General features: G+C 44.5%; 1 protein-coding gene across 1 annotated transcript in view; it reads left to right on the plus strand.

Annotated features, from left to right (window-relative positions):
• Window positions 1-13,098, plus strand: part of LOC145347583 (calcium-activated chloride channel regulator 1-like) — a 75,395-nt gene extending 62,297 nt beyond the window's left edge. Inside the window, exons 10-17 of the mRNA XM_080195168.1 lie at window positions 3,705-3,929; window positions 4,021-4,198; window positions 7,564-7,670; window positions 7,765-7,986; window positions 8,079-8,349; window positions 8,492-8,659; window positions 11,162-11,398; window positions 12,559-13,098. Of these exons, the coding sequence (XP_080051294.1) occupies window positions 3,705-3,929; window positions 4,021-4,198; window positions 7,564-7,670; window positions 7,765-7,986; window positions 8,079-8,349; window positions 8,492-8,659; window positions 11,162-11,398; window positions 12,559-13,058 (1,908 nt within the window). The 3' untranslated portion in view covers window positions 13,059-13,098. The remainder of the gene's footprint in view (window positions 1-3,704; window positions 3,930-4,020; window positions 4,199-7,563; window positions 7,671-7,764; window positions 7,987-8,078; window positions 8,350-8,491; window positions 8,660-11,161; window positions 11,399-12,558) is intronic.
• Window positions 13,099-14,093: the final 995 nt, after the last annotated feature.

Genomic DNA, 14,093 nt, shown 5'->3' on the forward strand with positions numbered 1-14,093 from the left:
AGGCTGGTGCGCGCCCCACCTGGAAATGTGTAAACTTGCACACAAAGATGTCGGGCACACTTCCCAAAGCCATCGTGCACTAGCACAATAATTTGGCCGCCGGGAACACTCGAGAGTCAAAGCTAACCCGATGACAATCTAGAGGGCTATTTAGCCCATTGAAGGGCCAATTGAACGCAATTTGACGTGACCCATCTAACTTTTACAGATGGTGGACAGGCCGATTGGCCTTTATGTTTAGCTTCAACCTCAATCCTGGCTGGGGTGAACTGTCTGGTTTGAAATAAAATGTAAAAAGGTCTCTGAGAACTGCTAACTAAATGCAATTTTTTTTTTGTCATAGATTTTTCATAGTATAGAGGAGGCCCTTTGGCCCATTGAATCTGGCATTGGCACGCATCCATAAGACTATAAGACATAGGAGCAGAATTAGGCCACTCGGCCCATCGAGTGTGCTCCCCATTTATTATGGTTGATATTTTTCTCATCCCCATTCTCCTGCCTTTTCCCCATAACCCCTGATCTCCTTATTAATTAAGAACCTATCTCTCTCTGTCTTAAAGATACTCAATGATCTGGCCTCCAAGGTCTTCTGCAGGAAAGGGTTCTACAGATTCACCCCTCTCTGGTTGAAGAAATTCCTCCTCATCTTTATTTTAAATGATTGTCCCTTTAGTCTGAGATTGTGCCCTCTGGTTCTAGTTTTTCCTGGTAGTGGAAACATCCTCTCCATGTCCACTCTATTCAGGCCTCACAGTATCCTGTAAGTTTCAATAAGATCCCCTTCATCATTTGATGAATAATGAGTGGAGATGCGGGCGTTGGACTGGGGTGGGCACAGTAAGAAGTCTCACAACACCACGTTAAAGTCCAACAGGTTTATTTGGTATCACGAGCTTTCGGAACACTGCTCCTTTATCACCTGCCTACTCACCTGATGAAGGAGCAGTGCTCCAAAAGCTCATGATGCCAAATAAACTTGCTGGACTTTAACCTGGTCTTGTGAGACTTCTTGATGAATAATGGCCAATCAAGGACTGTGCAGAATGGCCTTCACATAGTATCAGCGTGAACCATCATCACAGCCTGAATCTTTCCCCTGGAGATGTGCACACTCGGACAGACTGATAGCAGTGTGTTTGAATGTGCTGCTTTTTATCCGTTAACTGTCCATTAATTGGCCAGCCAGTACGAAAGTGTACTCTGGGACCAACTGCAGTGGGGAAATTGTTTCACATTGGCTACCAGTCCTACCGAGTGTGCACATCCTTCAGGTGAAAGATTCAGGCTGTGACGATGGTTCACACTGATGCTATGTGAAGGCCAACATGCACAGTCCTTGATTGGCCATTGTTCATCAAACGATGCAGAGGATGCATGCTGGTGTGGATTCGATGGGCCGAAGAGCCTCTTTTGCATTTTTTTTAATATTAATTTGTGGAATATGCGAGTCGCTGGCTGGCCAGTATTTATTGCCTGTCCTTAACTGCCAGAGGGTAGCTAAGAGTCGTGGAGTCATAGAGGTTTACAGCATGAAAATAGGCCCTTCGGCCCAAGTTGTCCATGCCGCTCCTTTTCTTTAGCTCCTAAGCTAGTCCCAATTGGCCACTTTTGCCCATATCCCTCTATACACATCCTATCCATGTAACTGTATAAGAGCTTTTTAAAGAACAAAATTGTACCCAAATCAACCACATCACTGTGGCTCTGGAGTCACATGGTCGGCCAGACCAGGGAAGGATGGCAGATTTCCTTCCCTAAAGGACATTAATGAACTGGTTATGTTTTTCCGACAATCATGGGCATCAGTAGATTCTTAATTCCAGATTTTTTTTATTGACTTCAAATTCCACCATCTGCCATGGCAGGATTATGCTGCCAAGCTGTGATATAATATAGGAACACACACCCTGAGGAATGGGCTTACCATTGGCAAATGGAATGTATCTCTCTTGAAGTCTATCACTATCCCCTTCACAGTTCACTATACTTCTGAGCTTTGTAGCAACTGCAGATTATACGGTGACACAGTGGTTAGCACTGTTGCTTTGCAGCGCCAGGGTTTGATTCCTGGCTTGGGTCACTATCTCTGTGGAGTCTGCACGTTCTCTTCATGTCTGCGTGGATTTCCTTCTGGGTGTTTTGATTTCCTCCCACAGTCTGAAAAACGTGCCGGTTAGGTGCATTGGCCATGCTAAATTCTCCCTCAGTGTACCTGAATAGGCGCCAGAATGTGGTGACAAGGGGATTTTCATGGTAACTTCATTGCAATGTTAATGTAAGCCTGCTTGTGACACTAATAAATATACTTTTAAAATGTTTAAAATAGTACACTGAAGTTTATCATAAATTGAGGAAAGCTCAGTACCAAACCCAGGGAACATCAAGATGTACCTGCCTCCAGGCAATAAAAAAAGCACCATTTACCACCAATCTCTGTTTTCTGTCAACATTGTATCCATGTTACTATATATGCCTTCAACTTTATTAGCAAGCCAATTATGTGATACTTGATTGAAAATCTTTTGAAAGTGCCTGGGTGAAATTGTCCCATCCCAGCCACTACACGGATCATGCAAAGGTCTGTTGACCTGGAATGGGATTTTGGGGGTGAACATAGCCAGAAACCCCGCCCCATCTGTACCATATCAAAGATATTCCCCACATCAGCCCTCTCTCTTACCTCACCAAGTTATCAATAGGTTCCGATCAATGCAATTTGCCTTTAACAAATCCTATTGGACACAAATACAAGAGCAAAATATTGCAGATTCCAGTAATCTGAAATAAAGAAAATGTCACTATTACTCAGCAGGTCAGACAGTATCAATTGGGAATTAAAGGTCATGGACCTCTAATATCGACTGTGTTTTTCTCCACAGAATTGCTATCTGCATATCATCAGCACTTACTGTATTTAATTGATTGAAGGAGTTCCTTCGTTCACCTACACTTATCCAAGTGAGAGTTAATTTTATTCTGGTTTATTGGGCGGGATTTTACGGCCTCGCTTGTCCAGAAACCGTAAAATCCCGCCCGAGGTCAACGGACCTTTCCATGGTCCACCCTCTCCCACGCCAATTCCCGGGGAGGATGGGGGGAAGGTAAAACTCCAGCCGATATCATTTCTAAAAGCTTTCCCAACAACAAGTTGTTTCATTTGATATCTCATCCAGAAAGCCTATCAGTGCGGCACTCCTGCAAAACCGCACTGTCATTTCAGCCTAGACAATGTGCTAAAGTTAAAATTAATTTATTAGTCACAAGTAGGCTTACATTAACACTGCAACAAAGTTATTGTGAAAATTCCCTAGCCGCCGCACTCCGGTGCCTAGTTGGGAGAGTTTAGTGTGGCCAATACACCTAATCAGCATGCCTTTTAAACTTTGGGAGGAAACCGGAGCTCCTGCAAGTAACCCACGCAGACATGGGGAGAAGGTGCAGACTCCACACAGACAGTGACCCAAGCCGGGAATTGAACTCAGGTCCCTGGTGCTGTGAGGCAGCAGTGCTAATCACTGTGCCACCGTGCCCCTGAATTCTGGTTGGACTTCATTCCACAAAGCAAGCGATGGAGATTGTGTAAAATTGCCTTGAAAGAAGCGTCCTGTTAGTCTCTTAAAAACTGAGCATACAAATACGAAGATGGCTGACAATGAGGGAGGTTGAGTTTCAAGTCTGACTTGAGTTTCTTTCATAAACAGGAAAACCGAATTCAAAGGCTCAGACAGGCAGCTGGGATATTCTTGCGACAGATCATTGAAGACCAATCACAGGTTGGCATTGTTACTTTTAGCAGTTCCGCAGTTATTGCATCACGGTTGAAAATAATTGATGGTGAAAATGCACGGAAGGAGCTTGAAAAACTTCTACCTACATCAGCTGGTGGAGGAACTAATATCTGTGCAGGGGTCCGGGTTGGCTTTCAGGTAGGTACTGAAATCCTGTAAATCCTTAAATAATCCCATTACTCTCCACACAATTATTCTACCATGTTGACAATAACTAACTGTTTTGCAGGTGCTTCGTGGCGACGACGGTGCAACACACGGTGATGAAATTGTTCTGCTGACTGATGGGGAGGACAGTGGAATAAGTGCATGTTTCACGGAGGTTGAACAGAGTGGCGCAGTTATCCACACTATAGCATTAGGACCAAGGGCGGCTGCAGAATTGGAAAAGCTGTCAAATATGACAGGCAAGTGATATTTACTGCTGATCAATAATTCAATTTGATTTGAGTAGCAAATTAAAGTGGTATGGCGGCACAGTGGTTAGCAGCGCTGCATTACAGTGCTAGGGTCCTGGGTTCGATTTCTGGCTTCGGTCACTGTCTGTGCGGAGTTTGCACTCTCTCCCTGTGTCTGCGTGGGTTTCCTCCCATAGTCCAAAAGACATGCTGACTAATCTAAGTCTACTTGCGACAGTAATAAATAAACTTTAAATGAAAGATTGGAATGAGATGATCCAGTGGTTTAAAGTACTTTTGGATATACCTCATATTCACTTATTAAGATGGAAGTGCATTTTTTATGGGCTCCCAAGATGATTCAGTGAGTGTCTTGACTTTTACAAACCAGTGACATTCCAGGTTGGAATGAAATAAAGAATTCCCAATGGAACCTTAGCGCAGGGTATCCCAAGGCAATTGACAGACAATTAGCTGTTTTTGTTTTTGATGTGTTGTTGCTTTTGCAATGCAGAACACAGATTTGGGCTAACTTTGGTGACATCAGGAGTTGCTAGATTGCGCCTCCGAGCCCCATCGGGTAAGAATGGCAGAGGATGGGGTGGGGGCGGTAGAGGACTTCATTCACCGCTCTAACTCCAAGCTTGTGACTTTCTGCTGCAAAGTGGACATGTGGACATTTGGCAACCTGTGGACATTTGGTCATTGGATTCTGATGTTCCACATAATTGGCTCATTATAAACAGACTTAAATATGCAGAATGACAATTTACATAAATTACAGAGGAAAACCGGACACCAGCCAGAGACAACACAGCTTTAGTTACTCAAATAGTTCACTGTTCTGTAACCAGCACAAGTAACTTACTCTGAGCATCATTGTAACATTGCAAATATGAAAGAAAGTTAATGTCAGTGGTGTTCAATTCTTTCATAGGATCATGGAATCCCCTACGGTGCAGAAGAAAGCCATTCAGCCCATCAAATCTGCACCGACTCTTCGATAGAGCATTTTACTCAGGCCCTCCCCACCCCCACTCTAATCCCATAACCCCACTAATCTCCCTAACCTAAACAGTTTTTGACACTAAGGGACAATTTAGCATGGCCAATCCACCTAACCTGCCCACCTTTGGACTGTGGGAGGAAACAGGAGCACCCAGAGGAAACTCACGCAGACATGGGGAGAACATCCAAACTCCACACAGGCAGTGACCCAAGACCGGAACTGAACCTGGATCTTTGATGCTGTGAAGCAGCATTGTTAACCACTATGCCACCGTGCCGCCCTTATATATAAGGAAGAGGAATGGAGCGAGACATACTTTGCATGCAGCCAGTAAATCATTGAATTCTTACAGTGCAGAGGAGGCTATTTGGCCCATCGAGCCTGCACTGACAACAATCCCAGGCCCTATCCCCTAACCCCACGTATTTACCCTTCAATTTAACATGCCCAATTAACCTACCCCACACATCTTTGGACTGTGGGAGGAAGCCAGAACACTCAGAGGAAACCCATGCAGACATGGGGGGAATGTGCAAGCTCCACGCAGTCACTCAAGGCTAAAATTGAACCCAGGTCCTTGACGCTGTGAGGCAGCAGTGCTAACCACTGACTAATCATGATTAAGAAAGATGCTAATAGCAGCCCATCAGGAAATCAAAATGTGTTAATGTCAGCACACAGGTGTGCAGTATGTCAAAAGATTACCTGAGACATATAACAGATGGCCCAAGTGGAGTTAGGAGGGAAGGATGTTAGCGGCAAGAGTGTGGAGTTATGCACATTCTCCCCGTGTCTGCGTGGGTTTCCTCCAGGCTCTCCGGTTTCCTCCTATAGTCCAAAGATGTGTGGGTTAGGTTGATTGGCCATACTAAATTGACACTTAGTGTCAGGGGGATTAGCATGGCAAAAATGTAAGGTTATGGGAATAGGGCCCGGGTGGAATTGTGATTGGCACAGTCTCGGTGGACTGAATTACCTCCTTCTGTCTGTAGGGATTCTGTGGTTTGATTATCATAAATTAGGGGAAGTTAGGTAAGCACAAGGCAGAAAGCATGTTGATGGGTGAAGTGAATAGAGTGGGGGGGGTGTACTGTGTGGTGCATTAACACTGACAAAGACCAGTTGGGTTGAATTACATGTTTCTTTACCTTAACTGAATAAATTGTTTTGGGTACAAGTAAATACAGTGCAGAGGTAACTGTCACTTCAGCACTGAGCACATCATATGGTACGTGTGAGCTATGCTTTGTTTATAAGTACTTAGCATGATTTTTTTTAAGATTTAATTTTGACCCCTTACCTAACTGCCAAGACCAAATTCAAAGGCTACCTTACCCATTCACCACACCTGGTTTTACCCCACTTAACATCACCCCAACAAATTGCCAACAGATATTTCTACTTCCAGTCCTTTTTATTCTTGGCTTTGTTATTAGATTTTATGATTCTTTGAGCACTTGGCACATTATAACATTTTGGTGTCCTTATCTGAGGAAAGATGTCCTTGCTATAGAGAGAGTACAGTGAAAGTTTACTAGGCTGATTCATGGGATAGCAGGCCTAGTCAACTGAGTAGAGACTGAGTCGGTTCAGATTATATTTGCTGGAGTTTAGAAGAGTGGGGATCTCACAGAAACTTATAAGATTCTAACAGGATAGATTCAAAAAGAATGTTCCCAATGGTGGGGGAGTGCAGAAATAGGAGTCATCGTTTGAGGATAAGGGGTAAACCTTTGAGGATTGAGGTAAGGAGAAATTTCTTCACCTAGGATGTAGTGAATGTGTGGAATTCATTACCACAGAATGTAGTTGAGGCCACAATGTTGTCTGATTTCAAGAAGAACTTAGATATTGCTCTTGGGACTAAAGGGATATAGGGAGAAGCCAAGATAAGGATATTGAATTTGATGATCAGCTATGATCAAAATGCCTCGCTAAATATTTTTAAGAAGCGGGTTGATGGGTTCTTGATAAGAGAGGGGATTAAGGGTTATGGGGAGAGGGCGGGAAAGTGGAACTGAGCCACAACAGATCAGCCATGATCTTATTGAATGGCGGGGCAGGCTCGAAGGGCTAGATGGCCTACTCCTGCTCCTATTTCTTATGTTCTTATGTTCTTATGAATGGTGGAGCAGGCTCAAAGGGCAGAATGGCCTACTCCTGCTTCTAGCTTCTATGTTTCAATGTTTCTAAAGCTATGGGTTAAATGCTGGTAGATGGGATTAGATGGGAGCTCAGGTAGTTCCTGTCTGTCGGCACAGACTTAATGGACCAAACTGTATGTTTCTAAATTTGTGCAAAGCCTTTATCCCAGTCAGTTGAGAGCACGATATTGATTGTATCATTTTTAATCTTAACTCTTTAGGAGGTTTGAAGTATGCAGCTACTGATAAATTGGATGAAAATGGATTAATTGACGCATTCACTGGATTAGTGTCAGGAAACGGTAACATGAGTCAGCAGTCAATCCAGGTTTGGATCACCCTTCTGAGAACGACTTTCTAATTTTTGGCTCTCTGCTAACAAGTGCTTTGGTATTAAAAAAAATTCTTCTGTTTTCCTGCAGCTGGAAAGTACTGGAAAGAAAATAAACAGCAACGATTGGTTCAATGGTACAGTTTTCATCGATCAAACAGTTGGGAACGACACATTCTTTGTAATCACGTGGCAGACTGATTTACCCTTTGTTTTAGTCCGTGACCCCACTGGAAAGACTTACCTCGAGGCAGACCTTGAGGTTGACACTGTACTATTTACAGCTCGACTTGCAATTCCTGGCAAGGCACAGGTATGTTTCTCGTTGGATTATGCTGTTTGATTTTCTCTGTGTTTTACTTTTGGTCCTCTGACTTTAAATTAAAATGACATGTCTTCTCTCAGACAGGAGCCTGGATCTATGCAATACAAAACCAAGCGAATAGAGTTCAGGTCATAACCATCACGGTAACATCAAGAGCAGCAGATAAGAAAATTCCCCCAGTCACAGTCAACGCGCACCTTGGTCAAGATACAACAGCCTGGCCGAACCCACTGGTCATTTTTGCAGAAGTCAGTCAAGGCTTTCGTCCTGTTGTTGGAGCAAACGTGAAGGCCACAGTGGAGCGAGTTGATGGATCCTCTATAGATCTTGCACTGTTGGATGACGGTTCAGGTAAATACCTCCATTGTTATGGAAGTCACTTAACAAGCGTGTATTTTTCATTGTGAGTGAAGCAAGGCATTGTCATCAGATAAGTTAATTTTCTAGACATTCAACACCGTAGTTGACAATTCATTTGACTTTTTATCTTCAGGGAGCGACGCCGTTAAGAATGATGGTGTTTATTCTCGGTACTTCACTAATTTTGGTGGTAATGGGAGATACAGCGTTAAGGTATCTGTCCAAGGAAAAAATGGAATAGCAAGCTTAACAACCAGGAAGGAAAGCCGTGCTATGTACATCCCAGGATATGTACAAAATGGTAACGTATTGATGGGATATTGTACATACTTGTCATTGTCGTGTCATGTTACCTGTTTCTGCCCTAATCTCAGCTTCTTTGCTATCGAAACTTCCATCCATGACTTTGCCACCATCACACTTGACAGTTCCAATGACGTCATGGACATTTTTCACCATCCTTGAACATCAACTCAGCGGAAACCTACATCCCAACCCACACTAGGTCGCACTCACCCCTCTCCTCATTGGCTGATATTAGCTTCTGGTTCTCTCAATGCCTCAAATTTTAAAAAAATTTCATGGTCTCACCCCTCCTCACCTCTGCAATATCTGAGCTTTGTGAGTACCAACTCGCAATTTTTCTGTCTCTGGCCTCTTATCCATCCCACTCCCTTGGCCCCATCACTGATGGCTGTGCCTTCAACCGCCTAGACCCCAAGTTCTGGAGTTCCCTCTCTACATGTGGCAATACGTGCCACAGTGGTTAGACTCACAGCACCAGGGACCTGGGTTCAATTCCAGCCTTGGGTGACTGTCTGTTTGGAGTTTGCAAGTTCTTCCTGTGTCTGCATGGGTTTCCTCCCACAGTCCAAAGCTATACACGTTAGGTGGATTGGCTATGATAAGTTGTCACTTAGGGCCTGATTTTACCATTTTCATTCTAAGTGCTGAATCTGGGCGGAATGCAGATCCGACTTAGAAATTTGCTTTCAGGCGTCCCCATACGCACTCAGCCTGAAAAAAAAATCAGGGGTTCCATTCATGCTGTGGGCGGGGCTGATCAGGTCCGGCAGATCGGAGCTCTGAACTGCACATGCACAGAATAAATCTGAAAAAGCGCGCCTGTGTCAGATCAGTCCCGGGCCGCAGAAAGTGGAGAAAGCAGCCCAGGGGCGAGAAGCGGGAGCGATGGACTCCACAGACATCACAGTCCCCCTTATCCACCTCCCGACTACCCATGACCCCCTGCCCCCTTTCCCCCCCAGAGATTGCCCACAGAATGGCAGTGGACCCCCCTGCCCCCCGCCCCCCCCCCCTCCCCCCACCCACCGCCACCAGTGAGCAATCTGGCCTCCCCCCCCCCCCAAACCAGAGATACATCTTACGCACTTCCCTCCACCTCCCCCACAGAACGATCTGGCCTCACTTATTCCCCCCCACCCCCAGAGAATAGCCGGGCCTCACTCACCATCACCACCCCCCCAGCCCCCCAAGACAATGACTTGGCCGCACCCATTTCCTCCCCCCCCCCCACCTCAGAGAATGGTCTGGCCTCACTCACCAACCACCCCCCCCGGCCTCACTTATCTCACCCCCCGAGAATGGTCTGGCTTCACTCCTCCTGCTCCTATTTTCTATGTTTCTAATGGCCCTCCTCTGCACCATAGGTATTCTATGAGCTCCTCAATGAATTCCTTGTTGAACAAACATTTGGTCCTCACACTTCATTCTTCATCTTTGCATTAATTTCTTGATCATATCCCTGTAAAATTATCATATAGATGCCTGATCTTGCAGTAGTGATGGTCATAATTGTGGCACTAGACTAATACCTCAAAAGTAATGGATTTTGAAACCAACTGGATCAATGGTTTAATGATCTATTTAATTTCTAATTAGCACAGGGAAAATGGCCATGTACACTGCTGAACTATTATTTAAAACTCAAAAAAACCCAACTATGCCTTTAATGCCACCATGCAAATGACCAATGTCCTCAGACATGGTCTGGCAATCACTCAAATTGCAAAACAATGGCATCCCCAAATGGACAATAAGTGTGGTATTGACCACATTCTCCCAAATCATAAACGCAATTTTAGTCTTTATGTCAAGCACTATTGGTTTTATTGTGCCACCGTGCCAAGGCACAACGGCACAGTGGTTAGCACCGCTGCCTCACAGCTCCAAGGACCCCGGTTCGATTCCCGGTTTGGGTCACTGTATGTGCGGAGCCTGCACGTTCTCCCCATGTCTACACAGGTTTCCTCCGGGTGCTCTGGTTTTCTGCCGAAGTCTGAAAGATGTGCTGGTCAGGTGCTAAATTCTCCCTCAGTGTACCCAAACAGGCGCTGGAGTGTGGTGACTAGGAGATTTTCACAATAACTTGATTGCAGTGTGAATGTAAGCCTACCTGTTACACTAATAAAATCAACCAACCAAGGTGCCTTCAGTTGTGGAAGATTCTTTGACTCATCTCATCATTATCAAGGATAATGACCCTGTCGCATTAGAGTCTTACCATACACCGAAACAAGCAAACAGATTTGTTGGCCCAGATTTTCAGTAGTATTGTCGCTGAAATTGTCAAAATTCGCTGTCGTTTGTCCATGAAAATTACTGTTCCCTGGCAGCACCGTAGGGGCAGCTGCATCAGATGCACTGCAGTCGTTCAAAAAGGCAACACACCACCACCTTCTCAAGGATAATTAGGGACGAAAAATAAGTGCTCACGAGCAAATAAAACAAAAGTCTTTCCAGTGTCATTTCTGAAATGCCTCCTTCTTTGCGTTTCTTGCAGGCCAGATTCAACCAAACCCACCAAAGCCTCCAGTTGATGGTGATGATTCTCAGACACAGTTGGGGAGCTTCAACAGGGTGAAATCGGGTGGGACGTGTTATGTAAGCGAAGTTCCTACAGGGCCTCTCCCTGACATGCATCCTCCAAGTAGAATTATGGATCTGAAGGCGATAATATTTGAAGATAAAATCCAGCTGAGGTGGACAGCACCAGGCGATGACTTTGACCAAGGAAATGGTAAATTATATTTCGAATTGTACATTAAACGATACCATCACTGAGCTCGCTGCCTACTTTGGGACTAGATGCCGCCATAAAATATTTTATCATTCAGTCAATGCTTTGTTCAGCAGATTTCATAGAATCCTTCAGTGCAAAAGGAGGCCATTCAGTCAATCGGGTCTGCACCGACCACAATCCCATCCAAGCCCTACTCCTATAACCCCACATACTTGCCCTGTATTAATCTCCCTAACACTAGTGTCAATTTACTGTGGCCAATAAACCTAACCCACATATCTTTGGACTGTGGGAGGAAACCGGAGCACCCGGGGGAAACCCACACAGACAGGGAGAACATGCAAACTCCACACGGACAGTGACCCGAGGCCGGAATTGAACCTGGGTCCTTGGCGCTGTGATGCAGCAGTGCTAACCACTGTGCCACAGTGCCACCCTTTCATATATGCAATTACTCGGTTAGGGAGATATTTTCTTCACCCTCATATTTCTGTGATCATGAGACATTGAATTCATTTAACATTCAGAGAAAGACTATGGCTGGGATTCTCCTAATTTGCTGTGCGTCCCAAGTCATGCAGTGGGCCGGGGGTCACCAGCAGGAGGCCTTTAGCGGGACTCACGACAGGCGTCCGGCCGTCTGTGAATCTCCGAGACCCTTTTAGAGTAATCAGATCCGCGTCTAACTATAAGGCACCCATGGACCACTATTAGTGTCCACTAGTTCTCTAAGGTTCAGTTCCACCAAACCTTGGAGAATACCAAAGGTAGACTTAAAATTGTAACAGAGGTTGGGGGGAGGGGGATGGGTGTGGATGTTACAATGGAAGAGTTCCAATAAGGGCTGGAATTTTCCAGTTCTGCACACCTGTTACTGCTGCCAGTGAGAATGGAGAACCTGGCGCTCAGTCAAATCTGGGTTCACTGCAGTGGGACTGGAGAATCCCAGACGCGGGCGAGGTCTGAGAACTCTGGCCAAATCATGTTTGTTGGGCTGAATGGTTTTCTATCATTCCTGACTTTGCTTAGTTTTGCCGTTTAGTTTCTTACTGCAATTTACATCGCTTAACTAATGTTGACAGTCCATCAGTGAAGAGCTTCAAGAGTCTAAATGAAACATTAGCTTGCATTGATATTTCTCATTTCTCTTCTTTTAGCTTCCTATTATGAAATAAGGTTGAGCAAAAACTTTACGCAGCTAAAAGATGATTTTCCAAATGCTCAAAGTGTGAACACCACTGATCTGCAGCCGAACATCGCCAGTTCTGAGGAAACGTTCAACGTATCTGAGAATATCGAGTTGAGAAATGGGACAGTAATCTACTTTGCAATTCGTGCATTTGATGATGCAAATCACACTTCTGAGTTATCCAATATAGCGCAGGCTGCTTTATTATTGCCCCAAGTGGTCCCATCGATTCAACCGACACCTCCCCCAGCTACTACACATCCCCTAGTTACTACACGTCCCCTAGTTACTACACCTCCCCCACCTACTACACCTCCGCCACCTACTACACCTCATACAACCATAACAGTTAACATCACAGAAATTGTCCTGATAGTTGGTGGGAGTGTCATTGCTGTTTGCCTGATAATTGCCATAACCGTGTGTGTTGTAACTAGGAAACGTCAAAGGAAAGTATCACCCAGTTAGGAAACACTCCAACTGGAATCTGATACAGTAAGAAGTCTCACAACACCAGGTTAAAGTCCAACAGGCTTATTTGGTAGTACAAGTTTTGGAGTGCTTCCCCTTCACCAGGTGCAGTGCTCCAGAAGTTCGTGATACCAGATAAACCTGTTGGACTCTAACCTGGTGTTATGAGACTTCTTACTGTACCCACCTCAGTTCAATGCCAACATCTCCACATCAGAACCTGACGTAAACAGGCAATCCTTGATTTTAATTGACTTATTCAGCAACGTCAACAAAAACTAACCAAGTTCAACTTGTACCAGTGTAATTTAACTCATATTCAAAATATGTCTAAGGAAAGATTGAATACTCTGTGAGCGTTCAGCCCTGTGATTGTGGACTGGGATTGCATCATACTGGATATAAATAGTTTTAAACACAACTTGTGTAGAATAAATAAATAGTTAAAATACATTCTGTCTAAAAGGCCTGGAGCAGCACTGCTTAGTTGTCCTGTGCAATCTGAATCATTTGAAGAGTTGAACATATTCTTCAAATTCTTTGCACTTGTGTCTAACTTCCCTGCCTGTGTTTGGAATGTAGTGTTTCTCCTGTTTGGGCAAAGACATTTTGCAATCAGTGTAAATATGGCCTTGTTTGGAGCAAGCAGAGGCTCCAATTCTTGAAAGACGTCTGAGTCACTCTTAAATTCAAACTGGGACCTGCTAATTTTGGATCCCAATCTAACTCCCAGTCCTTCTGCAGCACTTCCATCGGTAAAACATGGATTGTAACTCTAAAGCGTGACTGTTGTAGATAGTTTTCCTGATGGGGTCAGTAACAAAGCCACTTAAAAATCTTGATTAGATGCAATTCAGTTGAAGAAAAGATTTGCATTCATATAATGCATTATTGCCCCCCTCTCTGCAATATTCCAAAATGCTTCAGATGCAATGGATTACTTAAATGTACATCCAATAGACAAGTCAAAAGAAGATCAAACTTATATAGTGTGGTGATTGACCATTTAAGGGCAAAGCAGCGGAGTAAGGG

The sequence above is a fragment of the Carcharhinus amblyrhynchos genome, chromosome 9 (genome assembly GCF_965287045.1).
Source record: "Carcharhinus amblyrhynchos chromosome 9, sCarAmb.v2.hapA, whole genome shotgun sequence".
In the NCBI taxonomy this organism is placed as follows: domain Eukaryota; kingdom Metazoa; phylum Chordata; class Chondrichthyes; order Carcharhiniformes; family Carcharhinidae; genus Carcharhinus; species Carcharhinus amblyrhynchos.